This window comes from Trichomycterus rosablanca, chromosome 6 (genome assembly GCF_030014385.1).
Source record: "Trichomycterus rosablanca isolate fTriRos1 chromosome 6, fTriRos1.hap1, whole genome shotgun sequence".
NCBI classification, from domain to species: Eukaryota; Metazoa; Chordata; class Actinopteri; order Siluriformes; family Trichomycteridae; genus Trichomycterus; species Trichomycterus rosablanca.
This window is the reverse complement of record NC_085993.1, coordinates 44,246,269-44,271,268: the sequence shown is the minus strand read 5'-3', so window position 1 is coordinate 44,271,268 and position 25,000 is coordinate 44,246,269. Positions and strand designations below refer to the sequence as shown.

Below are 25,000 nucleotides of genomic sequence, written 5' to 3'. Positions count from 1 at the left end.
ACAAAGCATGCAGAGAAACAGATGGGCTACAGTCAGTAATTGTAAAACTACAAAGTGCTTCTATATGGTAAGTGGAGCTGATAAAATGGACAGTGAGTGTAGAAACAATATGGTAGTTTTAATGTTATGGCTGATGGGTGTATACGGTATATAGCTCTTTTTTACTCATAGCCATCAATACGCTTCTGACACAACAAATGACTCTTTAGCCACTACACTACACATTTGTTGGATTTCTTGACTTCTGTTGGATACTTGACTTTTCAGTACAGTAAACATATACTTAATAGAGCTGAGGTCAGGACTTAAAGAGTTTTGGGTTCCAATCAGTCACAGAAAAAGATCAGTTGCAGAAATCATTGAAATCCCATAAGTGCCATGAAACACATTGTCCATACAGTTGTATGCAAACTCGGAGTTTAAATATACACATATATTTCAAATACACATCATTTACATTAGTAGAAGGTTAGTTTTTAGTCATCATTACCTTGCTGAATTTAGTCCAGGATATTATACAGTTTTCATAGCTCTGTTGTCTGCCTAAATAAAGAAATGGTAAAATTAGATGAGTGTAAAAAATACAGGTATTGTGAAATAATATCTATATTCCTTAAATAAGAATATGCAGAATATACACAGACGAGACATAACATTATGACCAATGACAGGTGAAGTGAATAACACTGACTATCTCCTCATCATGGCACCTGTTAGTAGGTTGGATATATTAGGACGCAAGTGAACATTTTATCCTCAAAGTTGATGTGTTAGAAGCAGGAAAAATAGGCAAGCATAAGGATTTGAACAAATTTGACAAGGGCCAAATTGTGATGGCTATACGACTGGGTCAGAGCATCTCCAAAACTGTAGCTCTTGTGGGGTGTTCCCGGTCTGCAGTGGTCAGTATCTAGAAAAAGTTGTCCAAGAAAGGAACAGTGGTAAACTGGCGACAGGGTCAAGGGCAGCAAAGGCTCAGTGATGCACGTGGGGAGCGAAGGCCAACACAATATTAGGAAGGTGGTCATAATGTTATGCCTGAATGTTGTATTCCTCACAATGACTGGAGGTAAAGACTGAACACAGGTCCTTAGGACCCACTTTTCTTGAACAATAAAGCACTAATGTTTATAAATCCCCCAAATAAAATATCCTACTGTATTATTTTATTATTATTATTAATATTTATGTACATCATATAATAGTGTGCATTACCTAAGGATTACCTAAAACCTAGGATACTCAGAAGGTCCAACTGTTCACTGTGTGTGACATTGAAGAAGTGTAAGCTACTAGATAACGCTGCAATATCCTCATGGGTTTCTGTCCTTATTATAAAACAATGACTTAAGTGTACGTTATTGCTATTTTTACTCAAGCATGATTAATGGGTGATTTATTTAAGACTGGATACAAGCTTACCAAAGAGTTTTTGAGCAAGAGTCTCAAGCTGGTCTTCATCCAGGCCACGTTTTGCACAAGATATAAACTGCCAGCTTAGCATTTGCCCAAGCTGACTCCATGATGCTACAGGAGAGCTTGCAAAGAACACCAGGTTCTAATAGCACACAGAAATAAATGCAATTGTTAATGCACTGCATAAATATATATGAATCATAAATATGATTTATAAATACAACATAAACAAACAATGTTTCGTGATTTAGTATTAAATCTTAGCAACCATATGTGTAAAAATGGAATTTTAATTAGTATTTATAATATAAATGTTTATATGTACAATGCAATGGCCCAGCAGAAACAAAAGCTCACCACCAAGAGGGTTTGAGCTCTTTAGTTTAAATGTTTAGTGCTACCGGTCTGGCTGGGCACTCAACAATGCAACAATACAATTGGCCATATCTAAGGGACGATAGGTCCGCTGTCTGACTGATGCCAAGTTCACACTACACGACTTTAAAGTTGTTTAGATCGCTGTACAGTTCACACTACACAACTGGATCTCTTGCACTCGGGAGTCTTTTCAGTCCTTGTGTATTTCACACCACACGACTGATCGGCGATAGGGGGTTTTAAACTACACGATCTACCATCAGGAGGAATCGCAGGTGAGTCTGTCTGGTCTCCCAAACTACGTTTTGTCACGAAAACAAACGTGAGAAGTGATGAGGGGTTTAACTATACTACGTCCAAAAATGCACGTCAATAATGAGCGAGCGATCAAAGTTGTTTGTGTGCTGATGTGCAGCGTAAAATCAAAGAGGAAAAACAAATGAATCTGACTTGAGTGGGCTACGCATCCAGCATGGATTTTTCTATAGTGAGTTGGAGGTAAATAATTTTTTTTTTTGCTATTTAAAGTTGGTATTGTGTTTTGTCAAGAACGATAAGGTCGAGAATACTGTAAAACTTGTGTGTGCTGATGTATTCTGATATAAACTATTTTATGCCCGTCCCACGTTTTACAACTCCTCCCCATCCAGTCGCCCGACTGATATCCAGATATTTAGCATGCTAGATATCTCTCTTCAGTCGCCGGAACTCGGATCAAGTTGTTGAGCAGTTCACACATAGCAATTGAGAGCCGAATTTCGATCACCGAACAAATGCCGAGTTGCCTCCGAGCCAGCAAATCTAGAGGCGACCAGTCGGCGAGCAAAAATCGGGGCAAAAATCGTGTAGTGTGAGCTAGGCATAAGCAGGAGTAGTGGTGGCACACACCACTGCTCTCTGTAAGAATCCACAGCTGGCTGGTGTAAAGAAGAAGCCAGCAACTGCAACGTGACAGAAAAAGTAGACAATTCTCCTTGGCCATAGTGGGGATGGTGCAAGCAGCAGAGAAATTATAGTGTGGATTTGGAAATTATTAAATACAAACAAAAGGGTGAAGGGTTGGAAAAAAATTTTTTACACACAGTTTTACACATTATTAATAAAAAAATTTTTACAGTGCAAACTGCACCTAATTTAATTAAAAAGACGTCGCCGTTAAAAAACAAAATTCTTGACACAAGCTACAGAGCCACAACAAACATATTTAACAGTCCTGTCAGTACAACTGGTTTATTATCAGCAAGTGGAAAGTTAATAGAACCACAAATTGTCCACAGATTTTGCTCCTAGACTAACTATAAAAGGTAACAAAGAAGCCAGCAGTCACCCACAAACAGATGCAGGATGACCTAAAAACAGCAGAATCAACAGTTACACAGTGAAGAAAAGCAATAAACTGCACCACAATTACCTTTCAAATTGAAAGTTCATCAAAAAGAACCTTGTAAACTTCAAAATGTAGAAGTCAAAATAACACTACAACGCACAATAAGCCGATTTTTTCTTGTGATAAATGTTTCCTCTTAGTCACATTACAGACATGCATCCAAAAGCCTTACCACAATTTTTACAATGCATGAATGAAAACATGGCAGACTCCCTTGCTGAAAGGCTAGCATTAAATGATACTGTGGTAGAAAAAGAAAACCTGACCTGGTGCTGCACTTCACCTCGTAGCCACTAGTGCCTAAACTCTACCCCTTGCTACCTTAACACTTAAGTCAGTGAGTACTTGTTTTCCCCACCTTAGGGTCAGTGCAGAGCATGTTGAACCAAAGTATAGATGCCCAGGCACTCTGCTGCTGGCTGGAGTTGGAGATCACAATGACAGGGAGAGAGGAAGTCTGAGAAACAGAGAAAATATTAAAATAAGAATTTAATAATATACACATTTTCCATTAAGATGAATGTTGGCCATTTTGAAACACTATTGAGAGTGCAAAGGGTAATCCTCACCTCTAGAGGCACAGACAGGTCATGCAAATCAAACTGTGTCTCAAAGTGAATTGTATGCAGTTCCTCAGTCACACTCAGTGACAGCTGGATACACACAGATACAAAAATAAAACAATTATTAAAAACACCAATTATTCCTCAGTAACTGAGCAAGGGGTGTACAGTGCAAAGACACAGATGATAACCAGGATGAAGGAGAACTACAACAAAAATCATCCTGAACAGCTGAGCCTTTAATTGCAACTTAATTTGCCTTTATTTTTGATTAAGCAACTGCCATAATACAAAAGCACCTCCTGTCACTGTCATTCCCATTTAGAATTTGAACCCAGGGTTACATTTTTTTTTTAAACCCAGCGTGGTGCATTGTTCTGACTGTAACTGGGGGCATTTAGGGTTTGCTTAACTCATAAAGTAAAAAAAACTTTGTTACGTGGAACATAAGTGTACTTTACTGACTCTTTCAAGGTGCAATACAGAATACAGTGAGAGATGAATGATTCAATGCCGTGAAACACACTTTTTGATCAATTGTTGACAATTGTTGAAAATGTGTAAGCACATACAGTGACCATTATCAGTGTCATTACAGGAAGGTCTGTTACATGATGACTGGCTTGCAAAATGTGTCATACGTCACTTTTTTGGTTTTGGTTTGATTATAAATTTGTTAGTGTGAAAGCTAAACAAACCAGGACTAAAATGTAACAGGTAAAATATATCATTTTTTTGGTTGGTCCAGACCGAGGGAACTAAACTACAAGCATAAACGCAGCCTAAGAGTATCTTCACAGTAAAATAACCATTTTAACTAAGGCTAGAAATTTAGATGTAATTTATAAGGTTTTTATACAAAGCTTCCAACTAAATACATTTCCATTTTTAAAGAACATTAAATACAAGTAATCAAAGTGATACTCACATCATTATTCCCCTTCCCTCCTGCTCCAACCTTCTGCTCTCTTAAAGTCTGGAGAACACAACATCTTTAACCTTTTACTGCAGGAACTTTTTACAGCATTTGTCTTAAAATTAGATTTAAAAAAATCAACTTACCAAATGTCTGAAATCTGCCACCATGCCACCATTCATGCTCTCAGACATGTTTAAAGCTTTGCTTAACGTTCCCAGAACATTAAACCTACGATACCTTTAACACATACACACAAATAAAGATTGGCACATCAGTGATATTGCATGTTGGCAGGACTGTCTGATTTAAACTATTAAACTATTTAAACTATTTTCTTAGTACATACCCCTTCACATTTGGAGCAGCCCTTATATGCAGAAAGAAAACAGAAAGAGAAAACAGTTGTTAAGCCAAGTGTGAGCCAATAAAATTTAAATTAGTCTGAAGCATCTGATTCATTCTGTTTTAACTTTTTTTACTAAAGGTTATCTTGCAAAAACAGAAGTGCTCATACTTATCAATGGACACAGTAACTTTCATGGCATGGTTAAGTTCAGGCACCTTAAAAAGAAATCTGCAAACACAGAACACATGGGAACAGTAGTGAAGGTTAAACAAGAGCTGAGACATGTGGAGATGTGGCCTAGCACCAAAACCGAGTCTGATCTTAAACCTTGACCTCAAAAGTTGCCGAGCTACATCACTAGGGTCAAAAGTATGACAGTGTTAAGATCTCAATTATTTCTGCAACTATTTTTACAGACTAAATAATTCAAACACTTCCCTCATCCCCCCAGAAATTGAAACACATAAAAGTATTTATGGTCTCCATAGCACAACATGTTGCTTGTTATATTTTAACAGCAGTAGGTAGTATAAAGTATATAGTATTTAGTATCTTTATTAAAGAACGGCTTATTATAAGTACCGGGTGTCACAGCTGTGCCCCTAAAAATCATTTTTCCATGCAGTCATTTTCAGTGTAAATGTGAACAAAATGCTTGAATGGTTGAGCTCTAAGAACACAGCCAAATTTAACATGTGTTTAAAATCAAACGTGTTTTTTGATTTATAGAATGCAACATGGCCTTACCTGGTTTTTACTGAGAATTGGACATTGGTTCGAAGCACAAGAGGGCCTCGACCTTGTGGCATGGAGGGTTGCGTTTCCACAACAAAGGCACTACAGCAAACAAACAGGAAACCCCAGGGTTTAATGCATTTATTGGTGTACAAAGTATGAATGTTTTCTTATATTTTTTTAAAATGATAATAACAGGATACATACTTGAACCCCATATGTTTGTGTTCGCAAGTTAATAATACAAACCCCATTTCCAGAAAAGTTGGGACGCTTTGTAATATGCAATAAAAAAAAATCTGTTATTTGTTCATTTTCTGTAAATATAAACACAATGCCTCCAACACACTCCAAAAAAGTGTGCCTACCCCTGTGTTCCATCACCCTATTAATGAGACTTTTTAATGGTTTGGAAACCATTTTTGCAAGTGGAATTTTTTCTCCATTCTTGCTTGATACTAAACTTCAGCCACTCAACAGTCTGTGGTCACCCGTCATCTGATTCTCCTTTTTATGCTGCACTATATTTTCAACAGGAGACAGATCTGGACTGCAGGCAGGCCAGTCAAGCACACACACTCTGTGTCTATGAAGCCACACTATTGTCGCGGGTGCAGAATGATCCAGTGGATCCTCCCTTTCATACCCATTTTTATACACTCACCTGTTACCAATTCACCTGCTCATTGTGAAATTCTGTAATTGATTATTCTACAAACTTTTCGCTCTTATTTTGCCTCTGTCCCAACTTTTTTAAAGTGTGTTGCAGGAATAAAATTCTGAATGTGTTTATGTTTACAAAATACAAATTTGATCTGTTAAAACATTGGAAATATTTTCTTTCTAGTTTTGTCAGTTAAATAAAGATTTAACAGAATTAACAAATCACAGATTTCTTCTTTTTACTGCATTTTATAAAACATCCCGACTTGATAAAAATGGGGTTTGTAAAAAACATACTCAGTTTTTCAAGTGTTTGTGTGTACCTCGTCAGCAGGGTTTTAATTAGCATGTCCACGCGTTCCTGTAGGGGGTGCTTTTGGACTTTGATGGGGTCCTCGTCATAACTCAGCTTCCCCTGAAGCTCCTCCAGCTTCTGTAGGAACTTGTGCAACTGAAACATCCCGTCTCCTACCTGTGTGTACCTAATTAGGTAAAACTGAGATTAGAAGGTTCAGGTACAGTACAGTTCATGGTACAGTGTTCTTTTGACACTCAAAATTCACGTAATTACCAGGTTACATTTACCACTGAATGGTTTTGTGTTATTTACACACTACAGTCTCACATGAATTTACATTGTTGAGTTAATTGTTGACTAAATGAATTTACATTGTTAAGTAAACAGCTAACGTTATTAAAATCAACTATCACATACAGTGGATCTGACCAAACTAAAATGTACATCAGCGTTTAATTATTTTTCTCAAGTACCATTTTAACTTGAAACTAAGGAAAATATTATATTAAGTAATATTAATACAAAATACATGTAGGTTTCACAGACTTACAACTTGTCTATGAAAGCTGAAACCCTCTGCCTAAAATTAAAAAGATGATAGCTACACTACAGTGGTTCTTTATCCTTTCCCTCCTTAAACCTTTGTTTTATTATATAGGTTACAACTTTTACCAGCAACTTAAATTAACAGCAAGTCTCCACCCAGCTGACTTGCACAACACAGAAAACTTAGGATATATCTCCTTAATTAGATTAATACCACTGCTGCAATAATGAGAATTAAACTCATATTGACTAATAGAACTGTGTGATCCAAACAATACAGGAGCTACCAGTTTCACCATCACCTATAGTCTACAGTCTCTACCCAAGTCTATTGGCGATACGGTGGCTAATTGGGTAGCACTGTTGCCTCACAGCAAGTGGGTGGGGAGGTCCGGGTCCTTTCTGTGTGGAGATTGCATGTTCTCTTCTTGTCTGTGTGGGTTTCCTCCCACAGTCCAAAGACATTCAAGTGAGGTGAATTGGAGACACTAAACTGTCCATGACTGTGTTCAATATAACATTGTGAACTGATGAATCTTGTGTAATGAGTAACTACCATTTCTGTCATGAATGTAACCAAAAGAGTCTAAAGACTGCTACAACATACTGTGGTGCCTGCATGAGGAATGGTTGATTCACAGATTATGTGTGTGTCGGAGGGTGCGTGACAGTCCTCATAAGGAAGTTAGAATTGGGGAATTGAATATGGAAAAAGAGGGGAAATGCAAACATAAAATCAAAAAGAGTTCATGTTAACTTTCAACTTTAAAGATATAGGTATAGATAAATGTATACAGCTACTGACTGTAGTTACGCTGTACAATTTGTCACCCCTCTACCCCGTCAAAAATGGAAAGGGAAGCCGCTCAGGTGGCGCAGCATTAAAAAAAACACACTAGCACACCATAACTGGGATTTCGAATACATCATATCGAATCTCAGCTCTGCCATCCAGTTGGGCGGCTACATGAACAACGATTGGCTGTTGTTCACAGGGTTCATCAAAACTGGTGCAATTACGACCTCTACTGGCTTTCTGCTGGCTCTTGCGGTGTGGCTCTCTGATTGATGGCGCCTGCGCAGAGTTGGGGAATAATGCTGATCAATGCTGGCTCTCCGTGCACAAGGCTGACCCGCATATGAACTCGCCTCGTGCAGGTGAAAAGATGCAGTCGTACTGAACACGTGTTGGAGGGGGTGTGTGTCAGTTGCGAAGCTCCTCAGTCAGCAGTAGAGGGTTGTATCGGTAGAGGTTAAGCATAACACAATCAGGGTAATTGGATATGACTAGATTAGGGGAGAAAATTGGAGGGAAAAATTAGAGAAAAAGAGAAAAAAATGGAAAGGGACCCTAATAACCTGCACTGGTGAGGTGAGGTGCCATTCTATTGCAGGGCAAAACACACATACAAACATACTTATTTACCTAGGTGCACATTACAGTACCCAATCCACCCTCTACAACAAGGAAACCCACACTGATAGGGACAGAAAAACTCCCTAGTCCCTCCCTTTTTATAACTGTTTATTACAGCAGTTAGCAACAGTCTGGCTGGTCATTTAAAATATTGTGTATAGTTGCATTTGACCCATATGCCACCAGGTGAGCAGGTTTTAAGCCATTCACAGTGTCCGTCATACCATTTTTCCAATGGTTCAAGGTCTGTGTTTTCCGGAGCCCCAATACAAGAGATCTGCTGTCTGCGCTTCCAGCCCTCCAGCTCCTCCATGATCTCAGACAAGAGAGCAGCAGCAGCATCCAGCAGAGAGGAGATCTCAGTGAGAAACGACTGAAACAGAAAGAGGCAAAGACAAAAAAAAAAGAGATGAAAGTGGTCAAGATCTAAAATCCAACAAAGAAACCAAATATGTATGATAAATACATAAAAATATAAAGATGTACATTTCTAGATGTATTGAGCCTGTTGAGCATCATCTGCAGAACTTTTAGCTGCTTGTTTTTCTCTGCTTCATCTGTTGTACCTGAAATATACAAGCATGGTCAGAATCTGGTAATTTCACTTTCTTGATTTGAGCATGTATTCTCACAAACCCTGTATAATCATTTATTAATTCATGTTTACCAATCATGTCATTCTGGTCAGGGTTACAGTGGGTCTGGCGCAACCCTGAAACACTGGGCGCAAAGTGAGGACACACCCTAAACAGGGCACCAATCCATTGCAAGGCAACGTATACAAATGACTTTACACAATTACACATGAATCTGGGGCAATTTAGTGCAGCCGATTCATCTTTTGTATGTTTTCGGAATGTATGTATGAGGAAACCAGAAGAACAAGCTCACACAGGTAGAAAAAGCACACAGAGAGCCGCACGCCCCAAATACTTGGAAAACATGTGCCAACTTCTAACCCCAATATTGACCAAGTCGGCTTTGCACCTCCCATAACAGTAGAACATACAGAATAGTACAAAAATGTATTAAAACTAAAGAAACAGAACATTTATAATCATAGTATGATGGAAGAGGGTATAAGAATAATAGATATAAAAAACTCACCTTCCATTTGGTGTGTCTGATACTTGAAGTCAAACTCATCCTGTTGCTCCTCTAGACACCTCAATGAGTGCTCCAGCACCTGTCAATCAATCCATCCATCAATCCATCCACCAATCCATTCATCCATCAATCCACACATACAACAGACTACACTGATCAGCCATAACATTAAAACCACCTCATTGTTTCTACACTCACTGTCCATTTTATCAGCTCCACTGACCATATAGGTGCACTTTGTAGTTCTACAATTACTGACTGTTTCTCTGCATGCTTTGTTAGCCCCCTTTCATGCTGTTCTTCAATGGTCAGGACCCCCACAGGACCACTACAGAGCAGGTATTATTTGGGTGGTGGATCATTCTCAGCACTGCAGTGACACTGACATGCTTCACACAATTCCACCACAACAGAACTTATAAATATATATAATGATATATGCAGGTAAAGCGGTGGAATATATAAATATTACAAAACTTTCGCTTCAGGCTACTTCTACCACTTTAAACCATCTGCATCACTCCCATTCTTAAGACAAGAAGCTAGGTCTGGATAGAGCCAACCTTAAACATAATCAGCTAATTTCTAATCTGTACTAAGCCATATGCGTGTGCAGTCAGAGCTGCTTGTTGAAACCTGCAGTAATTTACACCTCTAGTATATAAATTCCAGTGAAACATGAATGTGTGGTAAATAAATGCTGTGTCTGATATACAGTGTATCACAAAAGTGAGTACACCCCTCACATTTCTGCAGATATTTAAGTATATCTTTTCATGGGAGAACACTGACAAAATGACACTTTGACACAATGAAAAGTAGACTGTGTGCAGCTTATATAAGAGTGTAAATTTATTCTTCCCTCAAAATAACTCAATATACAGCCATTAATGTCTAAACCACCAGCAACAAAAGTGAGTACACCCCTTAGTGAAAGTTCCTGAAGTGTCAATATTTTGTGTGGCCACCATTATTTCCCAGAACTGCCTTAACTCTCCTGGGCATGGAGTTTACCAGAGCTTCACAGGTTGCCACTGGAATGCTTTTCCACTCCTCCATGACGACATCACGGAGCTGGCGGATATTCGAGACTTTGTGCTCCTCCACCTTCCGCTTGAGGATGCCCCAAAGATGTTCTATTGGGTTTAGGTCTGGAGACATGCTTGGCCAGTCCATCACCTTTACCCTCAGCCTCTTCAATAAAGCAGTGGTCGTCTTAGAGGTGTGTTTGGGGTCATTATCATGCTGGAACACTGCCCTGCGACCCAGTTTCCGGAGGGAGGGGATCATGCTCTGCTTCAGTATTTCACAGTACATATTGGAGTTCATGTGTCCCTCAATGAAATGTAACTCCCCAACACCTGCTGCACTCATGCAGCCCCAGACCATGGCATTCCCACCACCATGCTTGACTGTAGGCATGACACTCTTATCTTTGTACTCCTCACCTGATTGCCACCACACATGCTTGAGACCATCTGAACCAAACAAATTAATCTTGGTCTCATCAGACCATAGGACATGGTTCCAGTAATCCATGTCCTTTGTTGACATGTCTTCAGCAAACTGTTTGCGGGCTTTCTTGTGTAGAGACTTCAGAAGAGGCTTCCTTCTGGGGTGACAGCCATGCAGACCAATTTGATGTAGTGTGCGGCGTATGGTCTGAGCACTGACAGGCTGACCCCCCACCTTTTCAATCTCTGCAGCAATGCTGACAGCACTCCTGCACCTATCTTTCAAAGACAGCAGTTGGATGTGACGCTGAGCACGTGCACTCAGCTTCTTTGGACGACCAACGCGAGGTCTGTTCTGAGTGGACCCTGCTCTTTTAAAACGCTGGATGATCTTGGCCACTGTGCTGCAGCTCAGTTTCAGGGTGTTGGCAATCTTCTTGTAGCCTTGGCCATCTTCATGTAGCGCAACAATTCGTCTTTTAAGATCCTCAGAGAGTTCTTTGCCATGAGGTGCCATGTTGGAACTTTCAGTGACCAGTATGAGAGAGTGTGAGAGCTGTACTACTAAATTGAACACACCTGCTCCCTATGCACACCTGAGACCTAGTAACACTAACAAATCACATGACATTTTGGAGGAAAAATGACAAGCAGTGCTCAATTTGGACATTTAGGGGTGTAGTCTCTTAGGGGTGTACTCACTTTTGTTGCCGGTGGTTTAGACATTAATGGCTGTATATTGAGTTATTTTGAGGGAAGAATAAATTTACACTGTTATATAAGCTGCACACAGACTACTTTTCATTGTGTCAAAGTGTCATTTTGTCAGTGTTGTCCCATGAAAAGATATACTTAAATATCTGCAGAAATGTGAGGGGTGTACTCACTTTTGTGATACACTGTATATGCAGTGGTAATTTGCTTATCAGCCGCTGTGCTGTAAGCATGTTGTAGTCCTTCAATTCTAATCAGGTAGTCTTTTTTGCTAAGCAGGTGAAGTACAGTCATAATAGAACAGTCACTTCTATTTTTATTTGCCAACCTTTTACAAATGTACATTAAGCTTGTGAAACATCTCATTGAAAACCCAATTACTATGACTTACCTGAACTTTGCTCTTAAAACCTTTGATATTCTTCTCTAAATGTTTCTGTCCCTCCGACTCCACTGAGCTCTGTTCAACCTGCAACATCTGAACCTGAAATAACAGCAAATAATAAAATAAGTTTCACTAATTTCTAAGTTTCTAAGACATACAGTAAGAATCATGGTCACACAGGTAAAGAGGGTAATTTGTAATAGTTTTAAAGCAAGTACTGACTTGTTGTGCTAGCTCTGCAGCCTGCAGAATCTCTCGCTCGCTGGCCAGGAACCAGTTGATAATTTCTGCCAAAGTACATGGATCCTCTTGGTACCTCTACAATTCAAATAAAAAACTTAGGAAATGTTCATTTGTGAATTGGCTTTTACAGGCATTAAAAAATGATAACTCATGTTTTACCTTTATTATTCCTAAAAATATATGCTAAAATTTGATAGCTGTAATGTTGGGACTGAGGCAATGTAAGAGTGGAAAGTCTAAGCCTTTCCACAGGTAATGTTTTAATAATCGAGTGTAAAAGGAGCATTTACGAATGCGGGCCTGCGTTCACACCGGCAGAGTCATTATTGCCCATGGACATTTGGTTGCCATGGTTTAACTGACACCAAGGGAAAAACAAGCAAATGCTATGGTAGTACAGCATACTTTACTGCTAGTATCTACAGAGTATATAGAAAAAAACATTTTGACTACAAATCAGATTCATTCTTACCCAGTTTTTACCACAAATCAGATGTAATCCCACTTAAAATAAAATTCCTGAAGGCAAATTGCTTGTCTATAAATGTAACTTCTGCGTAGTGCATCACTGTCTGTGAAGTCATTATGACAAGAAAACTGCATCTGCCATCTATCACTACCATCTATTTCCAAAGATTTACACTGCTTTCATCTCTAAAAGGAACAATTATCTAGAAATCGAAAAAGGCGTGTACTGCTTCACGGTGGCGCAGATGAAGCGCATACCACTCTGCACAATACATAATTATTACAGGCAATCGCCACATCACTTCGCTACTAATTTGCATAAAGCTGAACTTTGCTGAACATTGTCGCACCACCGACTCCGCCCACTTTGCGTCACTAACGTTTGCACTGCCGCTTGTTAGCAGTAACCGCCTTTTCTAATTGAAAATGAATGACAGCCTGTCCCTTGGGTGCATCGCTGCCATTGTGAACGCCAGGTAAGAGTGCTGGAGTTCAGGACGGCTTTCTCTTTGTGCTGGGCAACCAATCCCCCTCTCCCCCTTTTAATTAATTTATTTATTTTTTACATTTAGTAGCAACATGTGCTTCAAATAACATCTTTGTGTTTCAGCAAGACAATGCCGAGCCAACATTTGCTGTCACAACAGTGTGGCTTTATAATAATAAGAGTGTACAGGTGCTAGACTGGCCTGCCAGCAGTCTAGACCTGTCTCCCATTTAAAAAAAGGACTTCTTGTGCAATATATGACAATGGAAAACATTAAGAGAACATTTTTTAAATAAAAAGTGATGTAACAGTGGTAAACTAGAACCAGTAGAAAAAGGAAATATTAAGCCAAAGAAAGAAAGGACAAAAGGAGAGAAGATTTTACCTGAAAGATTTGTTTAAAGCGTCTAAAATTTCGCTGCATAAGAAAATTTCCTTCCTGGACGAAACGACTGTACTGATTATCCAGATTCTCCAACAGGACCTGAAACAGGACCACCGCCCGAGAAGTGTCCCGAGAAGCTCCTTCCCTAGTAAATGCACACAGAAAACACATTTTTACTTAGCTTTACTAAGGTTGCATCATTCATTCAGCCCTGCTGTATTAGCTTTACTGGTACTTACCAGTCTTGGTCCTCTATCCATTGTGCAAGATAGTATCTCACATCCATGGGCAACTCCTCTTTGTTGTACAATTCATCTAACCGCTGCAAACACGATGTGTCGAGCTGTTTTAAGCGCTCCCACTGCGACATTCTACACACAAAAACATACATCCAATCAGAAGCTAGTTCAGTAGATCTTTTTTATTAAATTAAGTAGGAATTACAATTAAAATTCAATTTGACAGGCTACAGTTTACTAAACAAAACTTTACTAACAATGCTCACGTTCTGGCTGGTGTACTCGCATGCTGGTGTAAGTTTGCATTTCTCTCACAGGTCCCTGAGCTGGTTTATTATTTGTGTCTAAAGTGTTCAAATTAAGTTCAATTTCAATAAAATATATTTTGATACAATGCCATCTAAACTATTCTCTGGAAAACTTGGCCTACTCAGTTCAGCACATTTATCATGTCACCAGATGCAAAACAGTAACATAAGTTCATTTAAAAGAAGGACAGGGAGTCCAAGATGGCTGACACAGTAGTACTGGCCCCCAGTGGACTCCTTTTTAAAAAATTCGTTCGGGGGGGGGGGGGCATTCTATAGGGGGCAATATAGAATTGCTTTGTACACATGTACAGTGTATCACAAAAGTGAGTACACCCCTCACATTTCTGCAAATATTTCATTATATCTTTTCATGGGACAACACTATAGAAATAAAACTTGGATATAACTTAGAGTAGTCAGTGTACAACTTGTATAGCAGTGTAGATTTACTGTCTTCTGAAAATAACTCAACACACAGCCATTAATGTCTAAATGGCTGGCAACATAAGTGAGTATACCCCACAGTGAATATGTCCAAATTGTGCCCAAATGTGTCGTTGTCCCTCCCTGGTGTCATGTGTCAAGGTCCCAGGTGTAAATGGGGAGCAGGGCTGTTAAATTTGGTGTTTTGGGTACAATTCTCTCATACTGGCCACTGGATATTCAACATGGCACCTCATGGCAAAGAACTCTCTGAGGATGTGAGAAATAGAATTGTTGCTCTCCACAAAGATGGCCTGGGCTATAAGAAGATTGCTAACACCTTGAAACTGAGCTACAGCATGGTGGCCAAGGTCATACAGCGGTTTTCCAGGACAGGTTCCACTCGGAACAGGCTTCGCCAGGGTCGACCAAAGAAGTTGAGTCCACGTGTTCGGCGTCATATCCAGAGGTTGGCTTTAAAAAATAGACACATGAGTGCTGCCAGCATTGCTGCAGAAGTTGAAGACGTGGGAGGTCAGCCTGTCAGTGCTCAGACCATACGCCGCACACTGCATCAACTCGGTCTGCATGGTCATCATCCCAGAAGGAAGCTGACGCACAAGATAGCCCGCAAACAGTTTGCTGAAGACAAGCAGTCCAAGAACATGGATTACTGGAATGCCCTGTGGTCTGACGAGACCAAGATAAACTTGTTTGGCTCAGATGGTGTCCAGCATGTGTGGCGGCGCCCTGGTGAGAAGAACCAAGACAACTGTATCTTGCCTACAGTCAAGCATGGTGGTGGTAGCATCATGGTCTTGGGCTGCATGAGTGTTGCTGGCACTGGGGAGCTGCAGTTCATTGAGGGAAACATGAATTCCAACATGTACTGTGACATTCTGAAACAGAGCATGATCCCCTCCCTTTTCCAACAGGATAACGACCCCAAACACAACCTCCAAGATGACAACTGCCTTGCTGAGGAAGCTGAAGGTAAAGGTGATGGACTAAACCCAATTGAGCACCTGTGGCGCATCCTCAAGTGGAAGGTGGAGGAGTTTAAGGTGTCTAACATCCACCAGCTCCGTGATGTCATCATGGAGGAGTGGAAGAGGATTCCAGTAGCAACTTGTGCAGCTCTGGTGAATTCCATGCCCAGGAGGGTTAAGGCAGTGCTGGATAATAATGGTGGTCACACAAAATATTGACACTTTGGGCACAATTTGGACATGTTCACTGTGGGGTGTATTCACTTATGTTGCCAGCCATTTAGACATTAATGGCTGTGTGTTGAGTTATTTTCAGAAGACAGTAAATCTACACTGCTATACAAGTTGTACACTGACTACTCTAAGTTATATCCAAGTTTCATGTCTATAGTGTTGTCCCATGAAAAGATATAATGAAATATTTGCAGAAATGTGAGGGGTGTACTCACTTTTGTGATACACTGTATATGTATATATAACAAATAAAGGCATTCTATCTGCCCTAGCTTATCCTTTTGTGGATAATAAAATGTACATGCACTCTGGACCTGTAGTCATTTTACTTCAACATTTATATGTACTGTTGTGGTATCTGAACAAACAAGAATTATTTACTAACTAAAATTTTATGATGGAGAAACTACAATGATTTTATGCCAGTTATCTCAGATGGACAGTGACTCTGGCCAGCCATGACCCAAGATTACATTCCCAAGCCCTGTAGGCCAATTCCCAAGGCCAGTGCTGGGTCAGTGGTGTTTTTCATTGGTGAAGGGTGAAGGAGCTGGGAAATTATATATAACAACAAATGGATTTTTGTTGGTTCCTGAAACAGCAAAGTGCACCTTTATTGCAGGTCTATCTGATAATGTGGTAACTGTGTGTAAAAGTCTGTTATGGCGTAGGTTTACAGAAACACTGAACAATTTCTGTGGTGGGTATCAGATGGAAAAACTGAATCAGTGGATTTCCTGTACTCTCAATAATACTTTTTTTCCATTTTTGCCAAGTGTAAGTATTAATAAAACTCATCATCCAGATAAAGTATTAGTTTATCTGAATGTAACAAATGTTTGTCATATACATATAACTGATAACTGATCATTCAGTCATTCATTGTCTGTTTACTTTACCCTATTCAGGGTCGTGGTGGGTACAATTTACTGGGCGAAAGGTAGGAAACACCTGGACAGGTCGCCAGTCCATCACAAGACACACACACACACTTGTTCCATATATCACAGAAGTAACAGCGTTTCATACAGTTCGTTTTTATAATAAGGCTTCATTTCTTTTTCATCAACAGCGTTGTCCTGGTCAGGGTCGCGGGGGGGGGGGGGGGGGGGTACGATTTACTGGGCGAAAGGTAGGTAACACCTGGACAGGTCACCAGTCCATTACAGTGCGTGCACACACACACACACACACACACACACACTTGTTCCATATATCACAGAGGTAACAGCGTTCCATACAGTTTGCATTTATAATTAGGATTCATTTCATTTTTATCAACAGCGTTGTCCTGGTCAGGGTCGCGGTGGGTACGATTTACTGGGCGAAAGGTAGGAAAAACCTGGACAGGTCACCAGTCCATTACAGTGCGCACACACACACACACACACACTTGTTCCATATATCACAGAGGTAACAGCGTTGCATACAGTTGCATTTATAATGGGGCTTAATTTCATTTTCATCAACAGCGTTGTCCTGGTCAGGGTCGCGGGGAGTACGATTTACAGGTCACCAGTCCATCACAGCGCGCGCACACACACACACACACACACACACACACACTTGTTCCATATAACTCAATATATCACTGATGTAACAGCGTCCCACACAGCTCGCATTTATAATCGGGCTTCATTTCTTTTTCATCAACAGCGTTGTCCTGGTCAGGGTCGCGGTGGGTACGATTCACTGGGCGAAAGGTAGGAAACACCTGGACAGGTCGCCAGTCCATTACAGTGCGCGCACACACACACACTTGTTCCATATATATCATGGATAACAGCGTTCCATACAATTCGCATACAGTTTATAATCGGGCTTTATTTCATTTTCATCAACTGCGTTGTCCTGGTCAGGGTCGCAGTGGGTACGATTTACTGGGTGAAAGGTTGGAAACACCTGGACCGTCCATCACAGTGCGCGCACACACACACACTTGTTCCATACATCACAGAGGTAACAGTGTTTCATACAGGTCGCATTAATAATCGGGCTTTATTTCATTTTCATCAACTGCGTTGTCCTGGTCAGGGTCGCGGTGGGTACGATTTACTGGGCGAAAGGTAGGAAACACCTGGACCGTCCATCACAGTGCGCACACACACATACTTGTTCCATACATCACAGAGGTAACAGTGTTTCATACAGGTCGCGTTTATAATAGGGCTTCATTTATTTTTCATCAACAGCGTTGTCCTGGTCAGGGTCGCAGTGGGTACGATTTACTGGGCGAAATCACAGTCCATCACAGTACACACACACACACACACACACACACACACACACACACACACTTGTTCCATATAACTCAATATATCACTGATAACAGCGTCCCACACAGCTCGCATTGATAATCGGGCTTCATGTCTTTTTAATGAACAGCGTTGTCCTGGTCAGGGTCGCGGTGGGTACGATTTACTGGGCGAAAGATAGGAAACACCTGGACAGTCCATCACAGAGTACACACACACACACACTTGTTCCATATATCACAGAGGTAACAGTGTTTCATACAGGTCGCATTGATAATTGGGCTTAATTTCATTTTCATCAACAGCGTTGTCCTGGTCAGGGTCGCGGCGGGGCCGATTTGATCGGAAAGACAAGAATACCCTGGACCAGGGCATTGTCTGGGCCCGACCGGACGACAGCGCTTCTGTGATTCGAACAGCATAGGAAATTCCGTTCCACTAATTAGTATAAATGGTATTAAAATGTAAATGTATTGATAAGTCAACTATGAAACGCTCACCTCTGTGCGGTGTACGGAACACCGTGAATACACCTCAACACCTGTATAACTGAGCACATGCATTAATCTCTTACCTGTTACAGTAGATTAACAGGGATCCACTTGAGTACAAAAATTCTTGCAAAAAGTCCTGCAAATCAGGCACTTGCACCGCATATAAACTCTGTTACGCTCCAACACAGCAGTCTGAGGTAAATAACCATGTCAGAATTTATGATTATAGTAAACAAGAGTAAATAAACACGAGCTCCGTGCGGTGGAACAGCAGCCGCTCGCTTTTCTTTCAACCCCCTCCTGAAAAGCCACAGCTCATTGGTTAACCTGCCTTTTGCTTGTGTTGGTTCTTGTTTCCTATTGGTCTGTTCTTTCGGTTGTTCCGCCTCCTCCCACATTGTAATGCACATGCCTCATGTTTAACACGCATTTTCTCAGTAAACATGAACGAACTGAAGTAAAACGTGACCGGTGATTATTATTTATTCGTTATTGTCATATTGCGTTAATATTCCTGTTCCCTGAGCGGCCGTGTTTACGCAGAAAGCAGCCACTGCGTGTGTTCACAGCGATTTGGCGAACTACCTGTCAATCAAATCGGCGGAGGGAGGAAGCCGGAACAGCGGCCATATCGAAACTTAAGGGCTGAGAACTGAAGCTTCCAAGAAATGACGAAGCGAAAGTTACTGCGTTCATCCAAGCGCTAAATTCAAACCCTCGTATCAGCAACACAAGTTCATAAAAACTATAAAAACATGTCAGATATTGTTTATTGTAGTTCAAATTAATCAAAGGACCTGCCCTTATTTAAACTGCTTTATTTTTTTTGAGAAACACTGTGATCAATGTAAACTACTGGTACATGTTATATGTTCTGACAACGTGATTTATAGACACTATATTCAATAATATAAATGTGAAAAAACAGCACAAATATAACAACTAAGATGGAAAGTTACCTGAGTTTTACCTATATTGCATAACTACAGTGCAGTTATTAATGATGAGGAAGAATTTGAGTGAAAAATGAATAAATGAAAGTAAAAGTGCAGTTCCAAGTATACAGTGTATGGTACAAATTAAATATAGATATATATACAGTGGGGGAAATAAGTATTTGATCCCCTGCTGATTTTGTAAGTTTACCCCCTTACAAAGACTTGAACAGTCTATAATTTTTATGGAAGGTTTATTTTAACAGAGAGAGAGACAGAATATCAACAAAAAATCCAGAAAAAAAACATTAAATAAAAGTTATAAATTAATTTGTATTTAATTAAGGGAAATAAGTATTTGATCCCCTACCAACCAGCAAGAATTCTGACCCCCACAGACCGGTTATGTGCCCATGAGACACACAAATTAGTCTTGTCCCTGTATAAAAGACTCCTGTCACAGAATCAGTTTCTTCCATTCAAATCTCTCGACCACCATGGGCAAGACCAAAGAGCTATCAAAGGACGTCAGGGACAAGATTGTAGACCTGCACAAGGCTGGAATGGGCTACAAGACCATCAGCAAGAAGCTTGGTGAGAAAGAGACCACTGTTGGTGCGATAATTAGAAAATGGAAGAAATACAAGATCACAGTCAATCACCCTCACTCTGGAGCTCCATGCAAGATCTCACCTGGTGGGGTAAGAATGATTCTGAGAAAGGTGAGGTCAGTCCAGAATTACACGGGAGGAGCTTGTCAATGATCTCAAGGGAGCTATATATATATATATATATACAGTACATCAACATACGTATGTGTATGAATATACTTCAGGACACATATATACCTGTATGTACAAATACATGTAGGACCCCATGTAGGGCCCTCAGACCTTAGATATCACCCGCTGTCCCAGATTGCTGGAGTTGTAGAGCCTAATGGCTTCGGGGACAAAGGACACTTTTAGTCAGTCATTAGAGCAACTCAGTGACAGCAGTCTGTCACTAAACATACTCCTCTGTTTTATGATAACTGTGTGCAGAGGGTGGCTCTCATTGTCCATGATGGAGTGAAATTATGTGTAATCATGTTTAAGAACACAATCCCATTTATACAAGAAAGGTTCTGATGTCTATGAAGTAATGCTGTAAAAATAATTAGAAAATGAGGGAGTTGCTGAGGACTGTGAGGATGTACCGGAACCAAGGTCACCTGTAAACAAAGTATTTAACTGGAGATAATGGTAGATAAAAGCTATCTTTTTCAGAAAAAAATGATAAAAACTGAAAATCAATTAATCATTACTATAGTAATTGAAAGGTGGAGAAAGAAGGGCCTGCACATTTTTAGGCTTGTCACTCCCTGGGAAAGAAGTGTTTTGGGCTGTAAAAGCCTTTAAAAAACTCATTGCTTATTCGGGTTATTTTTCTTGTTCATTTTTATTGGTGCTAAGGTGGTGATTTTGGTGGTGAAGCTAAACATTCATAACAGTCATAGCATTCATTCATTTATCTAGGCCTTTATAAAGCACAAGTGGTATTGTGGTGGGTCCATAGTTTATCCTATTATCACATGGCTATAATGATGATAATATAAATAATAATGTTTATTCTTCTTTTGTTATTACTTAACATTGTCTAATATTATATATGATACTTCATATTCCCTAAGTTCTATAATCAGCTCAACTTGAGTATGTCAGTAGCATTTCTTCACATATTAGGCAAAATGTATTAGGTAGTTGTACCCTAGTGGTTAAGGTAGTGAACTAATCGAAAGGTTGCTGGTTCAAGCTCCATCATTGCCAGGTTGCCACTGTTGGGCCCCTGAGCAAGGCCCTTAACCCTGAATTGCTTAGACAATATACTGTCACAGTACTGTAAGTCACTTTGGGAAAAAACGTCTGTTAAATGCAAAAAATGTAAATGTTATATACAGTCAGTAATTCTACACTGACAAAGTTAATTTTCATAGAAATGTTGTAGCCTAGCGGTTAATGTAGTGGACCAGTAATCAAAAGGTCGCTGGTAAAAGCCCCACCACTGCCAGGTTGTCACTGTTGGGCCCTTAACCCTCAATTGCTTAGACAATACACTGTCCTTACAGTGCTGTAAGTTACTGCAGTTCACACCCAGGCAGGCGCCTTATTCTTCTATGTAGATATTTTGTGTGTCAATATATAATTGACAGGGTTGAACTCATTTAACCCCTTTCCTCATGCGTCTTTTAGTGGTTAATGACGTATCTGATACATTTTTTAGGGCTTACATACGTAATAAGTGATGAGACACTGCCACACCCTGGCTTGTGCTAAAACAACAAAGTATTAAAAGAATTACAAGCAAAAACATTGATGTAATTAAGGAAACTTGTTCAATGAACCATTTACCCAAATGTATGCTTTTATCCAGCCACCAAACAGTATTCTTCCAACCAGCAGTGAAGCATAAAGACATCAAACTGCTGTAAGTTGTTTAGCATTAAATCTGAACCCTTTTATAGAGCTTTACTACAATTACATGTTGTTGTTATTTTTCCTTTACTTCATTTACTTATCTTTAGTAACAGTCACACCACTCTTAAAATTATTTATGGAAAGTACATGTTGTGGATGTTTCTAGGAAAGCTGGGACATTTTCTAAAATGCAATAAAAACAAAAATCTGTGATTTGTTGATTCTTTTGTACTTTTATTTAACTAAAAAAATTTAGTTTTCACTCACCAACTTAATGGTATTTTGTAAGTATAAACAAATTAACAATTAATATGCCTGCAACACACTCGAAAAAGTTGGGATAGAGGCATGTTTACCACTGTGTTATATCACCTTTCTTGTTTTACATTTACATTTACGGTATTTAGCAGACGCTTTTATCCAAAGTGACTTACAGTATACTGTCTAAGCAATTAAAGATTAAGGGCCCTGCTCAAGGGCCCAACAGTGGCAACCTGGTGGGGTTTGAACCAGCAACTTTCTGCTTACTAGTCCAGTACCTGAACCGCTAGGCTACAACTGCCCTACTGTTAACGCCACTTTTTAATCATTTAGAAAATGAGAATATTACTTGTTGCAGTTTTGCAAATAACATTTTTAACCATTCTTTCTTAATACGAGACTTCAGCTGCTCAACAGTCTGCAGTCGCTGTTGTTTAATTCTGCTCTTTATGATACGCCAGTAGGAGCCTGATCTGGACTGCAGGCAGGCTAGTTAAGCACACACATTTTGTGTCTATAAAGCCAAACTGCAAAGCACATGCAGAATGAGTCCTGGCATTGTTTTGCTTAAATAGTCATGGATTTCAAGAAAAAGATGTCTATGATCCCAATATACACCTCCATGCCAGTGGTACCTAGTATACGCATGACCTTAATGTTGTGGGCACTGATGCACTCCCATACCATGTCAGATGTTGACTTTTGTACCTTTTTCAGTTTAGATGGTACTTTTCAGCTTCGACAGGAAGAACTCAAGGTCCATATTTTCCCAAAAAAATGCAGACTCATCTGACCACAGCATGTTTCAACTGTCTTTCAGTCCATCTGAGATGAGATTGGTCCCAGAGAAGTTTCTGCACAGAATTGATGTATGGTTTCCTTTTTGCATAAAATAGTTGCATTTCTTGATGCAGAGTCGGACTATGTTACGTTTACAAAACTTTTAACAGCATTATGTACAGAAGAAGGTAAAATATCAATATTATTTGCAATTTTGCTTAATAAAATTTTATTTTTATTTTTTCAATTGTCTCAAAAGGTTTGGTGGTGTGCCATGACCCATCTTTGCTTGCAAAAAGACAGAGACTTTGTTTGATCCTTCTTTTATCATGATACCCTCACCTGTTACCAATTCATTTGCTCATTGTGAAATGTTTTAAAACACTGTAAATGGAAATTTGTTCTATAAATTTTTCACTCTTAAAAACTCTACACCCTGTCCCAACCCAGTGTGTAGAAGAAACCAAATTTCAAATTTGTTTGTAAAAAATAGAAGTTGTTTAGCCAATCCATTAAAAGTCATTTCTTAGTCATTTTAATTAGTCTAAATTAAGGTTCAAGACTAATAAAAAAAATGCAAATTTTGATTTTATAGTATTTTACTAAATGTTCCAACTTTTTTCATAAATGGGGTTTGTAAAATGTGACAGGTCCCCATTTTGCTCTTATTGACAGCCTTTATCCTTTTTGGCATGGGTTCCACAAGCTGTTGGAATAATTCCTTTGAGATTTAGATGCATTATAGATTGCATTATATAAAAGGTTATTCACAATCCTGCATAAGATCTGTGTCTTGTTTTTTATACTTTAATATGTACTCTTCATAAAATGAATTGGCATATTACAAATACATATACATATACACTGATCAGCCATAAGATTAAAACCACCTCCTTGTTTCTACCCTCACTGTCCATTTTATCAGCTCCACTTACCATATAGAAGCACTTTGTAGCTCAACAATTACTGACTGTAGTCCATCTATTTCTCTACATACTTTTTTTGAGCTTTCACCCTGTTCTTCAATGGTCAGGACCCCCACAGGACCACCACAGAGCAGGTATTATTTGGGTGGTGGATCATTCTCAGCACTGCAGTGACAATGACATGGTGGTGGTGTGTTAGTGTGTGTTGTGCTGGTATGAGTGGATCAGACACAGCAGCGCTGCTGGAGTTTTTAAACACCGTGTCCACTCACTGTCCACTCTATTAGACACTCCTACCTAGTTGGTCCACCTTGTAGATGTGAAGTCAGAGACGGTCGTTCATCTATTGCTGCTGTTTGAGTTGGTCATCTTTTAGACCTTCAGCAGTGGTCACAGGATGCTGCCCACGGGGCGATGTTGGCTGGATATATTTTTGGTTGGTGGACTATTCTTAGTCCAGCAGTGACAGTGAGGAGTGACAGTACTGCTATGTCTTATCCACCACCACCATGTCAGTGTCACTGCAGTGCTGAGAATTACCCACCACCCAAATAATACCCACTCTGTGGTGGTCCTGTGGGGGTCCTGACCATTGAAGAACAGCATGAAAGAGGGCTAACAAAGCATGCAGAGAAACAGATAGACTACAGTCAGTAATTGTAGAACTAGAAAGTGCTCCTATATGGTAAGTGGAGCTGATAAAATGGACAGTGAGTGTAGAAACAAGGAGGTGGTTTTAATGTTATGGCTGATCGGTGTATGTAAAAAGTGTAAAATACATTTAGG

At 39.7% G+C, this 25,000-nt stretch overlaps 1 protein-coding gene across 1 annotated transcript in view; it reads right to left on the bottom strand.

Moving 5' to 3' along the window:
- stat2 (signal transducer and activator of transcription 2) overlaps window positions 1–19,138 on the bottom strand; it is a 35,172-nt gene extending 16,034 nt beyond the window's left edge. The window contains exons 1-18 of the mRNA XM_062997959.1: window positions 18,937–19,138; window positions 14,151–14,282; window positions 13,912–14,056; window positions 12,551–12,646; window positions 12,335–12,427; window positions 9,776–9,854; window positions 9,155–9,234; window positions 8,893–9,041; window positions 6,731–6,889; window positions 5,757–5,846; window positions 5,178–5,237; window positions 5,010–5,030; window positions 4,807–4,900; window positions 4,673–4,720; window positions 3,751–3,834; window positions 3,540–3,638; window positions 1,423–1,558; window positions 491–543 (exon numbers count right to left, since the gene is read on the bottom strand). Of these exons, the coding sequence (XP_062854029.1) occupies window positions 491–543; window positions 1,423–1,558; window positions 3,540–3,638; window positions 3,751–3,834; window positions 4,673–4,720; window positions 4,807–4,900; window positions 5,010–5,030; window positions 5,178–5,237; window positions 5,757–5,846; window positions 6,731–6,889; window positions 8,893–9,041; window positions 9,155–9,234; window positions 9,776–9,854; window positions 12,335–12,427; window positions 12,551–12,646; window positions 13,912–14,056; window positions 14,151–14,281 (1,617 nt within the window). The 5' untranslated portion in view covers window position 14,282; window positions 18,937–19,138. The remainder of the gene's footprint in view (window positions 1–490; window positions 544–1,422; window positions 1,559–3,539; window positions 3,639–3,750; window positions 3,835–4,672; window positions 4,721–4,806; window positions 4,901–5,009; window positions 5,031–5,177; window positions 5,238–5,756; window positions 5,847–6,730; window positions 6,890–8,892; window positions 9,042–9,154; window positions 9,235–9,775; window positions 9,855–12,334; window positions 12,428–12,550; window positions 12,647–13,911; window positions 14,057–14,150; window positions 14,283–18,936) is intronic.
- Between the last annotated feature and the right edge of the window lie 5,862 nt (window positions 19,139–25,000).